We start from the raw sequence: 17,056 nt of genomic DNA on the forward strand, positions 1-17,056 counted from the left end.
ATCGTCTTGTCACAGTGACAAACCAGATGCCGAGGGAAGCCTCCAAGCAGGACATGTGCTCTCACCTCCTGCAGTCCCTAGCAGCTGGTATTGAGAGCAGGAATGTTGTATAATTCCGACCAAAATGGGAGTTGAAATTGCTGATATTCACTTCTTTGACCCATGTCCAGACCAGAAATCATTCCAGCGAATACAATCTGTATCCGCTGTTCATGCTTTCAGTCCGCCAACAATGTATCATTGACACATGCCCCCTCACCTCCACTTGCAAGGTGTTTCCTTTGCGCTGGAATGAATGGGGTGGAATAATGTACTGACAACGTCATTGTGTAATTTGCATAATTAATTATGTAAGTTATGTAATTTTGCCGCAGCGGACGGCAAGACGAATAATGTCTTGGGGGCGGGGAACGAACTGCAGTGGAACAGAAGCAGTGCTGCATGCAATGAATGCAGGGCCAAATGTTTCCTTCTTGCATCCCTCATTGAGAGGCAAGCTGCCTCCGAGTGTAGAGGTAGAACACAATCTTCAGTGCCTTTGTTGTTGTTATGTGCCTTCAAGTTGACTACGACTTATGGCAACCCTATGAATCAGTGACCTCCAACAGCATCTGTCATGACCACCCTGTTCAGATCTTGTGAGTTCAGGTCTGTGGCTTCCTTTATGGAATCAACCCATCTGTTGTTTGGCCTTCCTCTTTTTCTACTCCCTTCTGTTTTTCTCAGCATTATTATCTTTTCTAATGAATCATGTCTTCTCATTTGTCCAGAGTATTATAACCTTATCCTTATCCTCCATGAATTTATCTAATCCTCTTTTAAAGCTATCCAATTTGGTGGTAACCACTGAGCTTTCAAGAGGTTTGCAGTACCAGCCTGTCTGAACATTCTGTCAATTCAATCAACTTTTGGGGGGCTCGATCCCTATCAAAGCCGTTCTCCCCTCAGAGTGACTTTTGATTTTTAGGTGACCAGAAAATGGTCATCGCCTCTTGTCTTGCTGTTGAGCATTCGTGGACGTTTGCTGAGCTGTTGTGATGTCGCAGCATGCGTCCACGGACATTCTAAGCAGGAAGGGCCAGTCATGGAAAGTTGCATAGGGACACGAAAGACTATGAGCTTGGTTTGAAAACACGTTGATGCTATTGTCAGGGAGCGAGACGCAACTGGAGCTCACTTTATCATGCTGTTATGAACAAACCGCTCCAAGGATTTGAGCTCTGAAGTGAAAATCCCCATCCTTGCATCCACAGCTAGAAGGGGTCTGAAGTCAATCTTTAAGAACACATATTGAGGTTTCTTTATGTAGGAATCTGCTGTTTTGATTGTCCCTTGGGTTTTGCCAAGTGCAGTGTGAGCTTTTGCACAACAAAACAATAATGGCTTTTATCTTCTGTGACAAAGAAAACAATCTGCACAAATGTCTTGGTTTTTTAAAAAAACTCCTCATGTTTTGATTATGTTAAAACAAAATCCCAATAGAAATCTTACATAAGTCAGCTTAGTTTTTCCTTATACAGGGTATCTGACTGGCTACATCTCTGCAAGATCTTATTTTAACTATGAAAGAGATCAGACAGTGAACTCTGTGTTTGTGTATGTGTGTGTGTATGTATGTGTGTATAGACATATATTTCTATCAAACTTTAAAAAGCAGGGAAATTGGGCAGCTATAGTGAATGCACCAGGGGAGCAGGAGACCTGACCTCCTCTCTGAGATACTGGACTGCCCTACAAATTTGTCAAAATGCAAACACAATTTGGGTTGGTCTTTCACAGTCCAATCCTCTTCCTGTGTAGCTTGGAACAATTTGGTAATGTGCCTCTGAGCATATGGTGAGTGGTGGCAACACCTGCCATCTGCAAAGATAGAGAATTACATCTTTGTATGCTTGTTGGTGTTCTTCTTACTTTGCTTCTTTCCTGTGTTACTAGTACTACTCACTATAGCTGCCCAATTTCCCTGCTTTTTAAAGTTTGATAGCAATATCTGTGGGCTATAGGTACGTTCTTAAACCACAAGGTTTTTTGCCTATTTGTGAATCATGTGTCCATTTGCCACCATTTTATGACTACCTCTGCCTCTACCCCACCGTTTTGTGATAGGTGAGCTTCTGAATAAACATGCATAGGATTATACTACTAATATCTTTACAGGTGGTGTAAATAATTCACTAGCAGCCAAAAAACCTTGCGGTTTAAGAACGTACCTATAGCCAACAGATATTTCTATCAAACTTTAAAAAGCAGGGAAATTGGGCAGCTATAGTGAATGCACCAGGGGAGCAGGAGACCTGACCTCCTCTCTGAGATATTGGACTGCCCTACAAATTTGTCAAAATGCAAACACAATTTGAGTTGGTCTTTCACAGTCCACTTCCTGTGTCGCTTGGAAGGATTTGGCAACAAGTGCCTCTGAGCATATGGTGAGCGGTGGCAACACCCGCAATCAGGACTACATCTCCAAAGATGGAGAAATACATTTTTTCGGTATGTTTCTTGGTGTTTTTCTTGCTTGCTTTCCTGTGTTACTACAGTTTCTACAGAGCATCTAACCTAGATAATTATATTTCTCTCCTTATTCATCCTAGAAATCTGTGTCAAATGTATTTTTTATTAATTTCAAAGCCTTTTTATTGGTCAATGTCATTTGATGGCGAAGACAGCCTTTTGTGTTTCCAGCTGGAGATTATGTTCTATTTCTATTTTGGGTGCATTAACAGTTGAATCTGAAACTCAGTTTGATGTAAAATCAGACGGATCACAATACGTTGCTACTTCAGGAATGACTCTAGCTGTTGGAAAAAAACAAACTTGGCCTGCCCAAGGTGCATGCTTTCAGCCTGCAAGATCAGCACAGCACATGTCTTGTTTCTGTTATTTGGGCTGATTGCAGGTGTTGCCACCAGTCATCATATGCTCAAAGGCACAGGTTACCAAATTCTTCCAAGCTACAGAGGAAGTGGATTGGACTGTGAAAGACCAACTCAAATTGGGTTTGCATTTTGACATATCTGTAGGGCAGTAGAATACCTCAGAGAGGAGGTCAGGTCTCCTGCTCCCCTGGTGCATTCACTATAGCTGCCCAATTTCCCTGCTTTTTAAAGTTTGATAGAAATCTCTGTTGGCTATAGGTATGTTCTTAAACCACAAGGTGAACCAGCCAACCTGGAAATAGGCACTCCTAGCCACTGAGGCCATCTGAGCCTCTAGTGACAATGTCGGATCCATGAGTACCCCCAAGGTTGCATCTCGAAGCAGTCTGTTCCACTAATATCAGGCCAAATGCTTGAGACCAAAACGTTTTCACAGAGGTCTGTTCCCACCACAAGGAGAATATAGTATTTTAGAAATATTATTAAGTGCTGTTTTATTACACTTCTGTTGCTAAGCCATGTTGGAAGTCCCCTTGGGTCTGAAAGACATAACCACTGTGATTCTTTCTGTTTTACCCTCAGTGTTCAGCACTTTCTAAACTCAATGCTGAAGTTGCCTGCATTGCGGTCCATGATGAAAATACCTTTGTCGTTGGCACAGAAAAGGGGAGAATCTTCATGAATGCCAGGAAAGAGGTCCAGACCGATTTCAAGAAGTTCTGCAGTAAGTATTGAGTTGCTCTGTTCTGGCAAGAATGGAGACTGCAGTGGTGCTTTATCGGATCCTGCTGGTGGCAGAAAACTGGATATGATATTTGCAAACTCATAAGCTCATTCTTGTGCTTGCCCTGATCTTGTAGAAGAGGAGGTCAGATTTCAAGCAGCAGCTGTGGAAAAAGGCAAATTCCATGCTGGGGATCATTAGGAAAGTCATTGAAAATAAAACTGCCGATATCATAAAGCTGTTACACAAATCCATGGTGTGGCCACATTTGGAATACTGTGTACAGTTCTGGTCGCCTCAAAAAGGATATAGTAGAGTTGGAAAAGGTTCAGAAGAGGGCAACCAGAATGATCAAGGGGATGGAGCAACTCCCTTACGAGGAAAGGTTGCAGCATTTGGGGCTTTTTAGTTTAGAGAAAAGGTGGGTCAGAGGAGACATGATAGAAGTGTATAAAATTATGCATGGCACGGAGAAAATGGATAGAGAAAGTTTTTCTCCCTCTCTCATAATGCTAGAACTCATGGACATCCAATGAGGCTGCATGTTGGAAGATTCAGAACAGACAAAAGAAAGTATTTCTTCACATAGCTGAAGCTATGGAACTCACTCCCAGAGGAGGCAGTGATGACCAACAACTCGGATGGCTTTAAAAGAGGATTACACAAATTCATGATGGATCAGGCTATCAGTTGCCCCTAGCCATGATGGCTGTGCTGTCTCTGCATAGACAGAGGCAAGATGCCTCCGAATACCAATTGTTGGATACTGCAGGAGGGGAGAGTGCTGTTGCACCCATTGAGGCACCTGGTTGGCCACTGTGGGAATAGGATGCTGGACTAGATGGACCACTGGCCTGATCCAGCAGGCTCTTCTTAATGTTCTTAAACTTGCTGGATTTCACCGTAGCCACAAGGTCCAGGCGCAAAATTAGTGGCTGGGGTGGGTGGGTGATGAGTGTAAACTTAGAATTAAGCTGGGGTGAGGACCTTGTTCAACCCAAGGATCAGATTCTCTTATGGACAACCTGTCTCCAAGGCAATTAAGAGGCATCATCTTAGTTCAAGGGCCCATTCCAGGCTATGGTCTGAAGGCACACGAAGCCAGCTCTCTGCTGAAGCTAGGCAGGGTCAGGTCTGGTCAGTGCCTGGATGGGAGACCACCTGGGAACCATATGTAAGCCGCCTTGGGTTTCTGTCATGAAAAGAAAAGTGGGGTATCAATAAAATAGAATTCTAGCCTTGCAGAAGCTCTTGAAGGAGGGGTGTGACTTGGGGGGTCTAGCCTGAGGAGAGTCCCAAGGGCCGGGTAGAGAGGCTTACAGGGCCGCATTTGGCGCCTGGGCATGATGTTCACACCCCTAGAATTAGGGAACTGGGTGTCTTCTGAACCTTCTGCTCAGCCTGGGAATTTGTTTTCACTACTGGAATGAGGCTCACAATCCACAAAAATCCACTCCAGGTTTTCTTCCCATGCTTTCTTTCTTTCAGGAGCCTAAAAGGGGTGTGTGTGTCCAGTTTTGGCAACAAAAAGCACCTTTAGGTGGGAGGCAGTAAAATGCCCTGGTAGCTCTGTCGTAGCGTCAGGAGCTGCTGGATCAGCGTGTGGCTCCCCCCTGTGGCGAACCATCAAACTGCAGGTGGCATTTTCTCCATGTAGTACCTTCAGGCCCTGGACTGACTCTGCCCACCCAGGCTGGCTGTTGGATCCTCCTGAGCAGGGCTGAGCATAAAAGGGCTTGATCAATCAGGTCCTCTTGAACTCTGGCCTGTTCGTTTGTCCTGACTTCTGGCTTTGTCTGATGGGTCCTTGTTCACCTCAGGCAGCTCAGACTACGGCCTGGTGCTAATGATTTCCTCCTCCACAGCTTATTCAGCTTGGTGCTTTTCTCCTCGGCTAGACTCGGAAAACCAGGAGCTAACTTAACTGGGGGGCGGGAATTGCCTCCGAAGACTGTCTTACAGCAGGTTTGGAGAAGCTTTGGCCCTCCAGATATTGCTGAACTACAACTCCCAACATCATCCCTGGCCATTGGCCATGCTTGCTAGGAATGGTCATCCTAGGAACGGCAGCTTAAGGGGGCTGAGAGTAGTTTGGAGGCCCCTGTTCCCCTCACAGGCCTGCAGTTCCTAGACTGGTTTAGCAATTGATTCCTATTCCCAGGAAACTCTGAGGATTTCAATGGCCCTTTGTTTTATAGAGTGTTGGCTTTTGAGAAGTTCTTTTTTTTTAATTAAGGGATTTTTATTGGAAATTTTCAAATAATCATATTCAAACAGGCTTGAAGGCCAGTGCAAATAAAAGACAAAGAAAAAAGGAAGAGGTTGAAGAGAAAAAAATAGGGTGGAAAAGACATGAAATGCCAGGCATTTGCTTCTTAACTTCGCTTTTGTAGCCTTCCTAAGAAGGGTTGCTCCACTGCCTTATACACTTTTTAAAAAAAACTTTTAATTTTTATTAACTGGAAGTGGCTTTGAGTGCACATCTTTGTGTAGAAAAGTGAATGACGCATTTAATAAATAAATAAAAGAATAAATAAATACAGTTATAAAAAACATGATTCCCAAACTATACACGTTTTAACAGAGCAGGTCTGCAGAACCACAGCAGTCATTGCCTTGTGTAATTTGACGGCGCTCTGTCCTAGCCGAAGTTCTCAGCTTGGCAGATCTGCTATTTTAGCTACACAGTCTCTCTCCCTCCTTCAGTCAAGCTGTTTAGAAACAATAGCAGCAGAACTTTTCTCCTTTTGAGGTTCAAGATGAACTGAAGCTTGGGGAGGTGCTGCTTATATTATTAGATCTATTAGTCGCTTTTACCCAAAGGTCTCCAGGCAACTTACAACAATGTTGAAAACAAAAGCAAATATGTCATGCTACGAAAACAAAACCATAAAAAGCAACCCATCCCCATGCAGCTGCAGGAAGCTTTGGCAGGGCACAAATACAAACAGCATCATCTCCATCTATCAAATGCCTGGGGGAAAAGATAAGTCTTTACCTGGTGCCAAAAGGACGTTAATGAAGGCTCCGGGTGGACCTCACTGGGGAGTGCATTCCACAGATGGGGAGCCACAACTGAAAAGGCCCTCTCCCTTGTCACCACCCTCCGAGCCTCCCTCAGAGGGGGGACCTGGAGAAGGACCTCGGAAGAAGATCTCAGGGTCCTGGTAAGTTCATATCGGGAGAGGCGTTTCAAAAGATATTGGTGTCCTGACCAGCCCATTGAATTGGGATTGGAAGCGTACAGGCAGCCAGTGTCCCTGCAGCAGGATAGGTGTTTATATGCCCTGTTCGCCTTGAATCCGTCAACACCCAGGCAGCTGCATTCTGCACTGATTGAAGCTTCCAAACCATTTTCAAAAAAGCGCATTGCAATAGTCTAACCTGGAAGTTACCAGAGCATAGATTACTGTAGCTCGGTTATCCCTGTCCAGATAGGGTTGTTGGAAGCTGAGCTCTTTGTATTATGTACATGCACAGACCTTTCCTAGAGATACGTTGAAAAATACTCTGAATTTGCATGTGGCTTAGATCAGCCTGCTGTCAGTAGTGCAGGGGCAAATTCAGAAGTGCAGGGTTCTTCACAGCCACACCTTTCCCTCTTTTTCTGCTGCTGGTTGAGAATGAGATCTTTCTCCTACAACAACAGACATCTCTAGGAGCCAAGTATGAAAGGGGAGAGTGTTAGCTACGGAGAAGAGTCTTCTCAGTGGCTGGCTCACCTCCTTTCACTCTGATTGGCTCCAATCAGCAGGAAAAGGACAAGGAAGCAAAACTCTTCTCAGTGGCCAGCACACTCCCCTATCATGCTGATTGGATTGCTGGGATCCTGCTTCCAAAAAAGTAAAGGGTCTAAGACCCCCTGAGACCCTGGACAACTACACCACTGCCTGCTGTGCCCCACTCAGGAGATACTGCAGCTTTTAATGAGTGAATGCAGGAGACACAGATTTTGCTGCAACATATGCACAAGCCTACCACTATTTCTCCTACCATTCACAAAATTAAATGCAAGATGATTCAGTAAAACATAAATATTTATTGTAGAAAGAGACTCACACTCTCTGTCTCCCTCAAGATCACAAAACCAAGAGCTGTGAGGAGATGTGGCCTTCAAGGAAACAGCACTGAGCACGCTCAGAACTCTATTCTGTGCTTCAGATAGGTCTACCAGGTGACTAGGTCTGTCCCGAGGCAAACCTACTAATGTACTGTGGCTGTAAGCTAATTCCTGTATCCTGATTGGCTGGATTGCCCTCATGACAACAGGAGGGGGTGGGAACCTGTGGGATGACTAGGGCTAACACTAGTAAAATGCTAATTTTTGATTTGGTTCTTCTGCCTGGCAACAGATGGGGGTGTAGTCATGTGGGGTCTCAGGGGGACTTAAACCCTTTACTTTTTTGGGAGAAGGGTCCCAGCAGGGTCCCTAGGTCTCCAGCATCCTACAAGCCAATCAGCTTAAAAGAGGAGTGTATTAGCCACTGAGAAGAGTCTTCTAACATGCGTTCTTGTCCTTTCCTGCTGATTGGAGCCAATCAGAGTGAAAGGGTGTGAGTCAAACACTGAGAAGACTCTTCTCAGTGCTAACCCTCTCCTCTGTCATGCTTATTGGTTCCCAGGCATTAACAAGGATCTCATTCTCAACCCCACAGCAAAAAAAAGCAGAGAGGTAGCCTGGCTGTGATTAACATGAAGTGACCTTGCACTTCTGAATTTGCCACTCCACTGCCGTTTACGGTGTGCATAGAGGGGTAGGGAGGCAGGCAAGCACTTGCCTGTTGGGATGTTGCCCTGGGATGAAGTGGGTTAAAAAAGCATGTTTGTTTAGTTATAATCCTTGAGGTTTTTGCTGTGTGTGTGGCTGCCTGCATGCTTGATGCTAGCAGGCAGAGGTTTTATGCTTGATCCCCTTGGTGGAACTGGTCAAGAACGCTTCATTCTCCTGCAAATATTAGCTTTGTTAGGCTGTCAAGGTCAGTGCCTGTCTGGATTATGTGGGGAGTGTGTGCACCAGCTGTAATGTTTGCCCTAAATCTAATCCATTTGCGAGTGTTCAGCGTTTTCTTTGCTCCTGGTATGTGTTTCACTGAGAGCCAGTGTGGAGTAGTGGATAAGGTGTTGGACTCCAACCTGGGAGACCAGGGTTCGAATCCCCACACGGCTATAAAGTTCACTGGGTGACCTTGGACCAGTCACTCCCTCTCAGCCTCAGAGGAAGGCAATGGTAAAACCACCTCTGAATAACGCTTACCATGAAAACCCTCTTCATAGGGTCACCATAAGTCGGAATCGACCTGAAGGCAGTCCATTTCATTCATGTGTTTCACTTGGCCAAAAGTATATCAGAGAGGCTGGATTTTGACCAGTAGCTTGTCTCTGATAAATCTGTATTCTTCATGATCATCATCAGTGGGCTTTTTTTAATCCTTTCTTTTAAGATCTCTCTATGATCTTCCTTGACCTCTTGTCGTCTGTTTTTTGTTTATGGCCACATTTGCACCATGCATTTAAAGGGCTATGATACCACTTTAACCAGTCATGGCTTCCCATGAAGCATCCTGGGAACTGTAGTTCATTATGGGTTCTGAGAGTTGTTAGGAGACCCCTTTTCCCATCACAGAGTTGCAATTCCCAGAGTTCCCTGGGAAGAGGGATTGAGAGTTAAATCAACTGTAGCTTTGAGAAGGAAATAGGGGTCTCCTGATAACTCTCAGCTCCCTTCACAAATAACAGTTCCCGTGATTCTTTGGGCGAAGCTGTGACTGTTTGAAGTGGTATAAGGCCACATTCGTTCCATATTTTTATCCCACTATTTTTTAACTTTAAATAGTCATGGCTTTCTCCAGAGAATCTTGGGAAGTATAGTTTGCGAAAGGTGCTGAGAGTTGTCAGGAGACCTTGCCAAATGTACACATTTTTCCAATGAAATTTTCCCTAATATAACACATTTTTGTATGTTATTTTCAGTAATATATACATTTGTTTGCACAGTATATTATTTTTGGACACATTTCTTGGCATTGCAAAATTCAGAGAAGTGTGAAGTTTGAAGGATGGCTCTGTTTCAGTTTGCATCTTGTTTCAAAAATGGCGAATTAGGGAGGTTTGTCTTTAAATGTGAACTGAATCTAAATTCTCTCTCCATCCCTACCCAGTCTTGTAGCTATGCTTCACTCCCCCTAGGATTTTGGGGGGGAATTGTCTTCTTTGTGATTTGTAACATAATAGACAGTGACAACCTCCATTTAAAGACTGATAGCTTGTTGTAAGAACTGGAACAATTTAAGAATTTCTGAAAAATTCAGTGAATAAGGCAGAGGGCGAATGAACAACAAAAGCCTCATCTGGAAGAGCCCCCAAAATCTGCTCACTCAAGACTTTCCCTGACTGAGAGTGGATTTTTCATGATCACAATCACCCTATAATTAGTTAAATGATCCTGGGGGGAAACTGCCAGTATAGGCATGTGACCCTTGAAGAGTTAAATATTTGAACTTTGTGTTATGAGTAGAATTAGACTCCACTCCTTGGACTTTCCTTTGCTTTACTTTTCAGCTTCGTTTTCGGTTGTGCTATCTACCCAGCCAGCAAAAAAGAAGCATGTTGGTTTGCCTGCAGTAAGAATTTGTTTATTGTCTAGTTGTTATAGTGAATAGAGCAAGACTGGGTACTTATTGCTAAAGGGTGAAATAAAGAGAAAACTTAAAGTGAACTAAAAATGGCTACCTTTTAAAGAACTCACTATACTCACAAGCATAGTGGCTATTTTCTTCTTTTTCTTGATTACTTGATGACAAAGGATGAAAACAGCCCAAGAGGAATAGAAATATTGCTGTGTACAGTTAGCTAGCTAGCTGGCTGGACACCTAGACTATAACTCAGGCCTAATTTGTGAATTTTCTAATGTGTGCAGCTCAGCATAAGGTCTTTTCATGGTTTCTGGACAGAAAAATCAACCCAGCAACCAGTTAAAAAATCCAATTGCTTTCCACAATTAGTTTCAAATTACTTAGTTCATCCTTTATATAGCAGCTAGCTAAAAAGTTTTCCCTTGATTGTCCAACAGGAAGGAAACTCTAAAGGCCAGGAACAAGACTAGGAGGAGGGACTCTCAAGAAGGAGTTAACAAACACACCCTATAGTATTTATTTTCTCTCTGCTCTTCCCTAAACTTGTAGTATGGACAAGTTTGTTTTTCGAGTGAAATCTAAAACTGAGATACCTAGTGCAGCATCAAAGCCAAGCTTACCAAAGTCATTCAGTTCATGAAGAATCAGAACACAGGGACAGACCACAGGTGAAAGGGGACTTTAGCTATAGGCAAAGTCAAGCTTTTGAGTCTCTCAAAAGAGGGTGAGACAATTCAACTGAGCAAATTTCATTCATGTAAGTTAACACTCTCTGGATGGAGGAGGAGTGAGGCCTGGCCTGGTCCTCACATCCTCTCTACCAGTGTGTGGGGGGGATTGGCTGGTGTTATATGCCTCTCCCCCCGCCAAATGCCCCACCCATTAATGTGGCTGTCCCACCTCACAAGGAAGGCTGGCTACAGGGCTGTCCCTACCCCTGTGTTACGGTGATGGGCCCTAGCCGCCGTCTCCTGAATTTCCACCCCTTTCTCTCTCTTTTCTCCCTTGCCGGCAGGAGTCCAGCAGAAGAAAGATCTGGATGGACAGAAGAAGGCCAAGGATTTTGGCCGGACAATTCCCCGGATCTCCCCGGGTCAGGGATCTGACGTTTACCTCCTCAGGAAGATGGTGGAAGAAGTATTCGACGTGCTTTACAGTAAGGAACAGACTTGGTTCGGTTCAGTTTCGGTTCAGTCGCTGCTGCCTTCTTCTGCCGCCTGTGGCCTGGCTCTCTGGGACTGGCGTCTGTTGCCGACTGCTGACTTCCCTGCTAGGGCATCACGGGAGGGGGAGGAGGAGCTGGAGACGTTTTTAACAAAGCTGAAAACCTTCAGGCTGATGAATTTCTTTTTTTTAAACCCACCAGTTGTATCAATCATAGATGAGATCGTGTATCCTTGTATTTTAGTAATTTTTAGTAATATCTTCATTGTATGACCGTACCTTTTGTGGGATTAAAGTTGTATTTGATTCTTGTACACATTTTCGCATATGCTCCCCCCCCGTCTCACCCAATTTTGTGTCTTAAGTCCAGTTTTAGAGGTTGGGATTTTGTGCTTCCTTTGTATGTGTGTGTGTGTGTGTCTACACAACAGACTTCGCCAGCCATCTACATAATCCTCACCCTTGCACGGCCCCTCCCCAGGTTCCATTTCTTGGTAACGGAACAACGTGACAAAGAGATGAGGCCCAGGAATGCCTGGTGGCCCAGTTGAAGTTCAAACCCTCTTTTGATCTGTGTTTGCAGTTCATAATTCTTTTCCCTTTGTCCCAGGTGAGGCCTTAGGGAAGAGCAGTGTGGTGCCACTGCCGTATGAGAAGTTCTTGAAAGAGCCTGGTTCTCTGATGGTCGCTGGGTTGCCTGACGGGCTCACCTTCAGGAGGCCCACTGAGTATGATGCAAAATCTCTGATGGCCATTTTAGAGCACAGCCACAGCATGTGCTTCAGGCTAAAAAGGTAAGATGGTTCCCCTGTGCTTAGCTAATGCTTTGGGGCATCAAAGTTGGTTGTGAACTCTTAGCATAAGGATAAAAAGTGCTGCCTTACCATGGCTGCATATGGACATTGCACTGAACGGTGGTTTTTCACAGCCTTGCATTTAAGCACTAGCCTGGTAGGCATAAGTGATCAGGAATTGCATGAGCCTAGCCTCTCCCCTCCTATATCTCCTGGGAGATTGGAAGCTTTCACTCCTTTTTTCCTACTAACCACACATTAGCATGTCATCCACATGCTAAACTGGTTAATATCAACTATGGCTTGTTTGAAAACAAAACAAGCTTCATAATCCATGGTTTGAAGTTGTCTTGCTTCAAACAAACTACAGTTAAGGTTAACCATGTAACAAACAAACAGTTGATCACAAATGGAGGCTGAAGTTGCCAATCACCTCCTTGCAGCTGTGCTGGAAGAGAGGGGAAGGTAAGTGTGCAAGGGGCTTACACTCTAAACTAGACACAGTAAGCCAAGAGGAAGGGAAAGGAATTGGAGACATGAATAGGCAGGGGAAGAATACGTGGTTCTATTGGTTACAATTTATTTGGTTGAGGTATATTTAAGCTTTGAGGAGGGGCTTAAAGGAAAAAAGGGGGCAGTTGCGCAGAGGTGTTCCAGGCGGCAGTTCCAGGCATAAGGAGCAGCATGGGGGAAATGGGTGGAATTGTGTTGGGTAGCAGGAGACCTGTGGATCGCTCAGGAGGTAGATGAGTGACAGAAAAGATGTGATGGGAAATAAGTGCAGAGAGATAAGGAGAGAAGAGTCCACAGAGGGTTTTAAAGGTAAGGAGGAGATGTTCATGTAGAATCTGGGAGATGCCTTTGGGAATCACCCAGGCATGACAGGTAGGTAACAGCCTTCCCCCTCTTGTGCTCTCCAGCGCCATGGTCTTTAGTGCTACCCTGCTTCTGAACCTGGAGGCTGATTCCGATGTTATGATCCTCTTTGGAGGAGTGCTCACTTGTCACATCACATCAGACATGAAACTGACCTGTAGTTTCCTTGTCCTGTTTAGGCCGCCCGAGGACTCCGTCAGGGAAGCCAACCCTCCCGTGAACTGTCCTGCTGTAATATCAAAGGGTAATCGGGAGCTGGGCCTAAACAATGGGCATGCTAAACTGGCCAATCAAGATGCTGTTCCTGGGGTTACCACAAACAACTTCCTGTATGGGGTGTCGCTCCCCACTCAGATCGCCATGGAGATAAAGCAGGAGGGTCCCGTTGGCCGGCACGGGATGGGTGCAGCCAGCGAGATACTGAGGCCCCGGCCGTCAGGAGAAGCGAAGGTGCCCTCGCCACAGGAATTTGGTGACTGCTGTGGTAATGACCTTATTGTTTGCTGTCCGAGGAGTGGCTCTTAGGAAGCCTATGGAGAGGCCCCGAGGTGCCTTGGATGTGGACTAAAACTGGGCGGGGACCGGAAATGTAATAATGGTTTTCATAGAGTCACAAGTAGGGACGGAAAGATCTGTCAATTTTGGTTCTCTCAGTTTCTTATATTCTCCATATTTCTGCAGCAGTTTGTGATTTTTTTAAAAAAAAATCTCCTCATGAAAATTCTTCAGCATTTTAGTGTGAATTTCTCCTAATAAACACAATTTTGTACACAGTTTTGGCTCATCTACACATTTTTGCAAGCCATTTCTCCTAACATAATGCATTTTTGTATGTCCTTTTCACTCTTTTATTTATTTATTTATTTTATTTATTTATTGCACTTGTATACCACCCCATAGCCGAAGCTCTCTGGGTGGTTTACAGCAATCAAAAACATTAAAACAAATACACAATTTAAAAACATATTTTAAAAACAATTTAAAACACAATTTTAAAATTCAAAACAATTTAAAAAACATATGCTAAAATGCCTGGGAGAAGAGGAAAGTCTTGACCTGGTGCCGAAAAGATGACAGTGTTGGCGCCAGGCGCACCTCGTCACGAAAGTCATTCCATAATTTGGGGGCCACCACTGAGAAGGCCCTCTCCCTTGTTGCCACCCTCCGAGCTTCCCTTGGGGTAGGCACCCGGAGGAGGGCCTTTGATCTTGAATGTAGTGTACGTGTGGGTTCGTATCGGGAGAGGCGTTCCAACAGGTATTGTGGTCCCAAGCCGTGTAAGGCCTCATAGGTCAAAACCAGCACCTTGAATCGAGCTTGGAAATATACAGGCAGCCAATGCAAGCGGGCCAGAATCGGTTTTATATGTTCGGACTGTCTGGTCCCTGTTACCAATCTGGCCGCTGCATTTTTCACAACCTGCAGTTTCCGAATTGTCTTCAAAGGCAGCCCCGCATAGAGTGCATTGCAGTAATCTAACTTGGAGGTTACTAGAGCATGGACAACTGAAGCCAGGTTATCCCTGTCCAGATAGGGACGTAGTTGGGCCACCAACCGAAGTTGGTAGAAGGCACTCCGTGCCACCGAGGCTACCTGAGCCTCAAGTGACAGAGATGGTTCTAGGAGAACCCCCAAGCTACAAACCTACTCCTTCAGGGGGAGTGCAGCCCCATCCAGGACAGGTTGGACATCCACCACCTGGTCAGAAGAACCACCCACTAACAGCATCTCAGTCTTGTCTGGATTGAGCCTCAGTTTATTAGCCCTCATCCAGTCCATTGTCGCAGCCAGTTTATTTATATTCATTTTTATGCACACTTTCCCTCATATAAGCATATTTGTAAACATTCTTTGGTTGGAGGGCTGTATTACAAAATTCAGATAAGTGCGAATTTTTAACAATGGCCATGTTTCGGTTCGCATATTGTTAAGGAGTGCAAATTTTATGATTTGGCTGTAAATGCAAACCGAATCAAACTTCTCACTCATCCCTAGTCCTGGAGGCCTTCTAGGAGGAAGGGTGGCATATAGATTGAATAAATAATAATAATAATAATAATAATAATAATAACAACAACAACATTTCCCATTCCTAGGCAGCTGTATTCCCAGTGCCTGCAAAAGGCACAGCTTCTATAGGTTGGGCTCTGTACAGAGCACCCTGGAAACTCTGACTATGAAATAGAGAAGGACCATAACCCAGTGGCAGAGAATCTGTGTTGCATGCAAGAGGTCCCAGGTTCAGTTCCTGCCATTTTCAGGTAGGGCTGGGAAAGGTTCTGAAATCCTGGAGAGCTGCTGCCAGTCAGTGTAGACATTTCTGATCTTGATGGACCAATGTGCTGACCCTAGTGCAAGGCAGCTTCCTATGTTTATTTATTTTATTTAACAAAATTTATATGCTGCTTGTAAGAACTCTAAGCGGTTTCCAAGAAACATTAAAATTATCAGTGAAAACTGTTAAAAACAAGTAATTAAAATGTATAAAGACAGTGAAGACAGCAGTGAACTACAAAGAGGTTTAAACACATCGATATTTGAGTGTCTGGATAGGCTTGCCTAAAGAGAAACGGTTTAAGCAAACGCTGAAAAGAATACAGTGAAGGTGTCTTGCCTGATGTCAATAGGCAGGGAGTTCCAGAGTGTAGGTGCTGCCTATGTCCTTAAGCTCCCTTTGGGGTTACAGCCAAGGATTGTGAAATGGGGAGGTGGCTTCAGTTGGAATGGGCTTCAGTTTCTCCTTCAGGACAGCAGATCCCCATTCTTTGGGGAGAGGACCACATGACCCCTTGCACAAACTAGGTCTGGTTGTGGAAGAGCAGCAAACTGCGGCACCCCCTAAGTTGTGGAACCTCATCCCCACAGAGGTGCGTCCGGCACCTTCACTGTACAGCTTTTGTCAAATGCTGAAGATGCATCTGTTTACCTTAGTCTTTGATGCCTGAGATGTGTATGTATATCGTATTAGTCTGCTTTTAATGCTGTGTTTTAAATTGTTGTGACCGCAAAGGGCGGGCAATAAATCGAAATAACAACTGTATGTTTGCAAACAACAACAGCTGTATGTTTGCAAAGAATAATTGAGAGAACTGACTCACACAATTATCATCTGACTGGAGCAGGTTGCCCCAGTTAATATCTAACTGCTGCATTCTGAACCATTTGATGTTTCTAGGCAGTCTTCGAAGATGCCCCTGCGTATAACACCTCAGTCATTTAACCAGGGCCAGCAGGCAGCTGGCCCAGTCCTACCATTAGGCAAAGTGAGGCAACCACCCTAATACATCAGTACCCCTTATAATGCTGCAGAGCCACAGCTGTGCTCCAACAGAGCGGTTGTTTTTACTTTCCAAAATGGCCCCACTTTAGTGTTGCTCCAGAGCATGCATGGAAAGTTTTGAATTGTGGTTTCCTCACCCATGGTGTATGTGTGTTTTACATTTCCCACAATGCCCTGGAGCAACAATACATTGGGGACCTTGTGAGGAATTAAAATGGTGCCTCCCAGGTCTAGCCACCTGGCTCTTGTTGAATCTGGCTACGGTTCACAGAGTGTTCACTCAGAGCAGGCAGGTGCCAGCAGCAAGGCTTGCTGGGATGCAAAGGCCCCTGCTGGGACACAAGAGGCCCTGGCAGCTGCCCAATGATGCCATAAACTGGCACCACACCTGACTCTAAGCTGGAATAGTCTTAGCTGACCCACTGTCTTTCCTCACCTTTCTGTGCCCTTTTTCCTTAGTTCATGCTGTTTTAGATTTAGCTCCTCTTCCCCAACCTTATTTTTTGTTTGTTTGCTTTTGTTCTTTCCTGTGTCCAGGACAGAAAACTGCCCTCCCCAGTGGTCCACTCATCCAGAATGTCCACTCCTCCAAACGCATCCTCTTCTCCATCGTTCATGACAAATCAGGTAAGGTTATGTTCACCAGTCCTTGCCAAGGGATTTTAGTTGTGTAGGTGTGTGGATTTTAAATTACAGGACCCCCTCCAGTC

The 17,056-nt window shown here is 44.8% G+C and overlaps 1 protein-coding gene across 3 annotated transcripts in view; it reads left to right on the forward strand.

The window, feature by feature from the left end:
• GTF2IRD1 (GTF2I repeat domain containing 1) overlaps positions 1 to 17,056 on the forward strand; it is a 153,412-nt gene that overhangs the window by 69,437 nt on the left and 66,919 nt on the right. For all 3 annotated transcript variants that reach the window (XM_061604893.1, XM_061604895.1, XM_061604894.1), the window contains exons 3-7: positions 3,459 to 3,600; positions 11,248 to 11,388; positions 12,007 to 12,190; positions 13,246 to 13,550; positions 16,884 to 16,973. In XM_061604893.1, coding sequence (XP_061460877.1) covers positions 3,459 to 3,600; positions 11,248 to 11,388; positions 12,007 to 12,190; positions 13,246 to 13,550; positions 16,884 to 16,973 — 862 coding nt within the window. The remainder of the gene's footprint in view (positions 1 to 3,458; positions 3,601 to 11,247; positions 11,389 to 12,006; positions 12,191 to 13,245; positions 13,551 to 16,883; positions 16,974 to 17,056) is intronic.

Source organism: Rhineura floridana, chromosome 21 (assembly GCF_030035675.1).
Source record: "Rhineura floridana isolate rRhiFlo1 chromosome 21, rRhiFlo1.hap2, whole genome shotgun sequence".
NCBI lineage: Eukaryota > Metazoa > Chordata > Lepidosauria > Squamata > Rhineuridae > Rhineura > Rhineura floridana.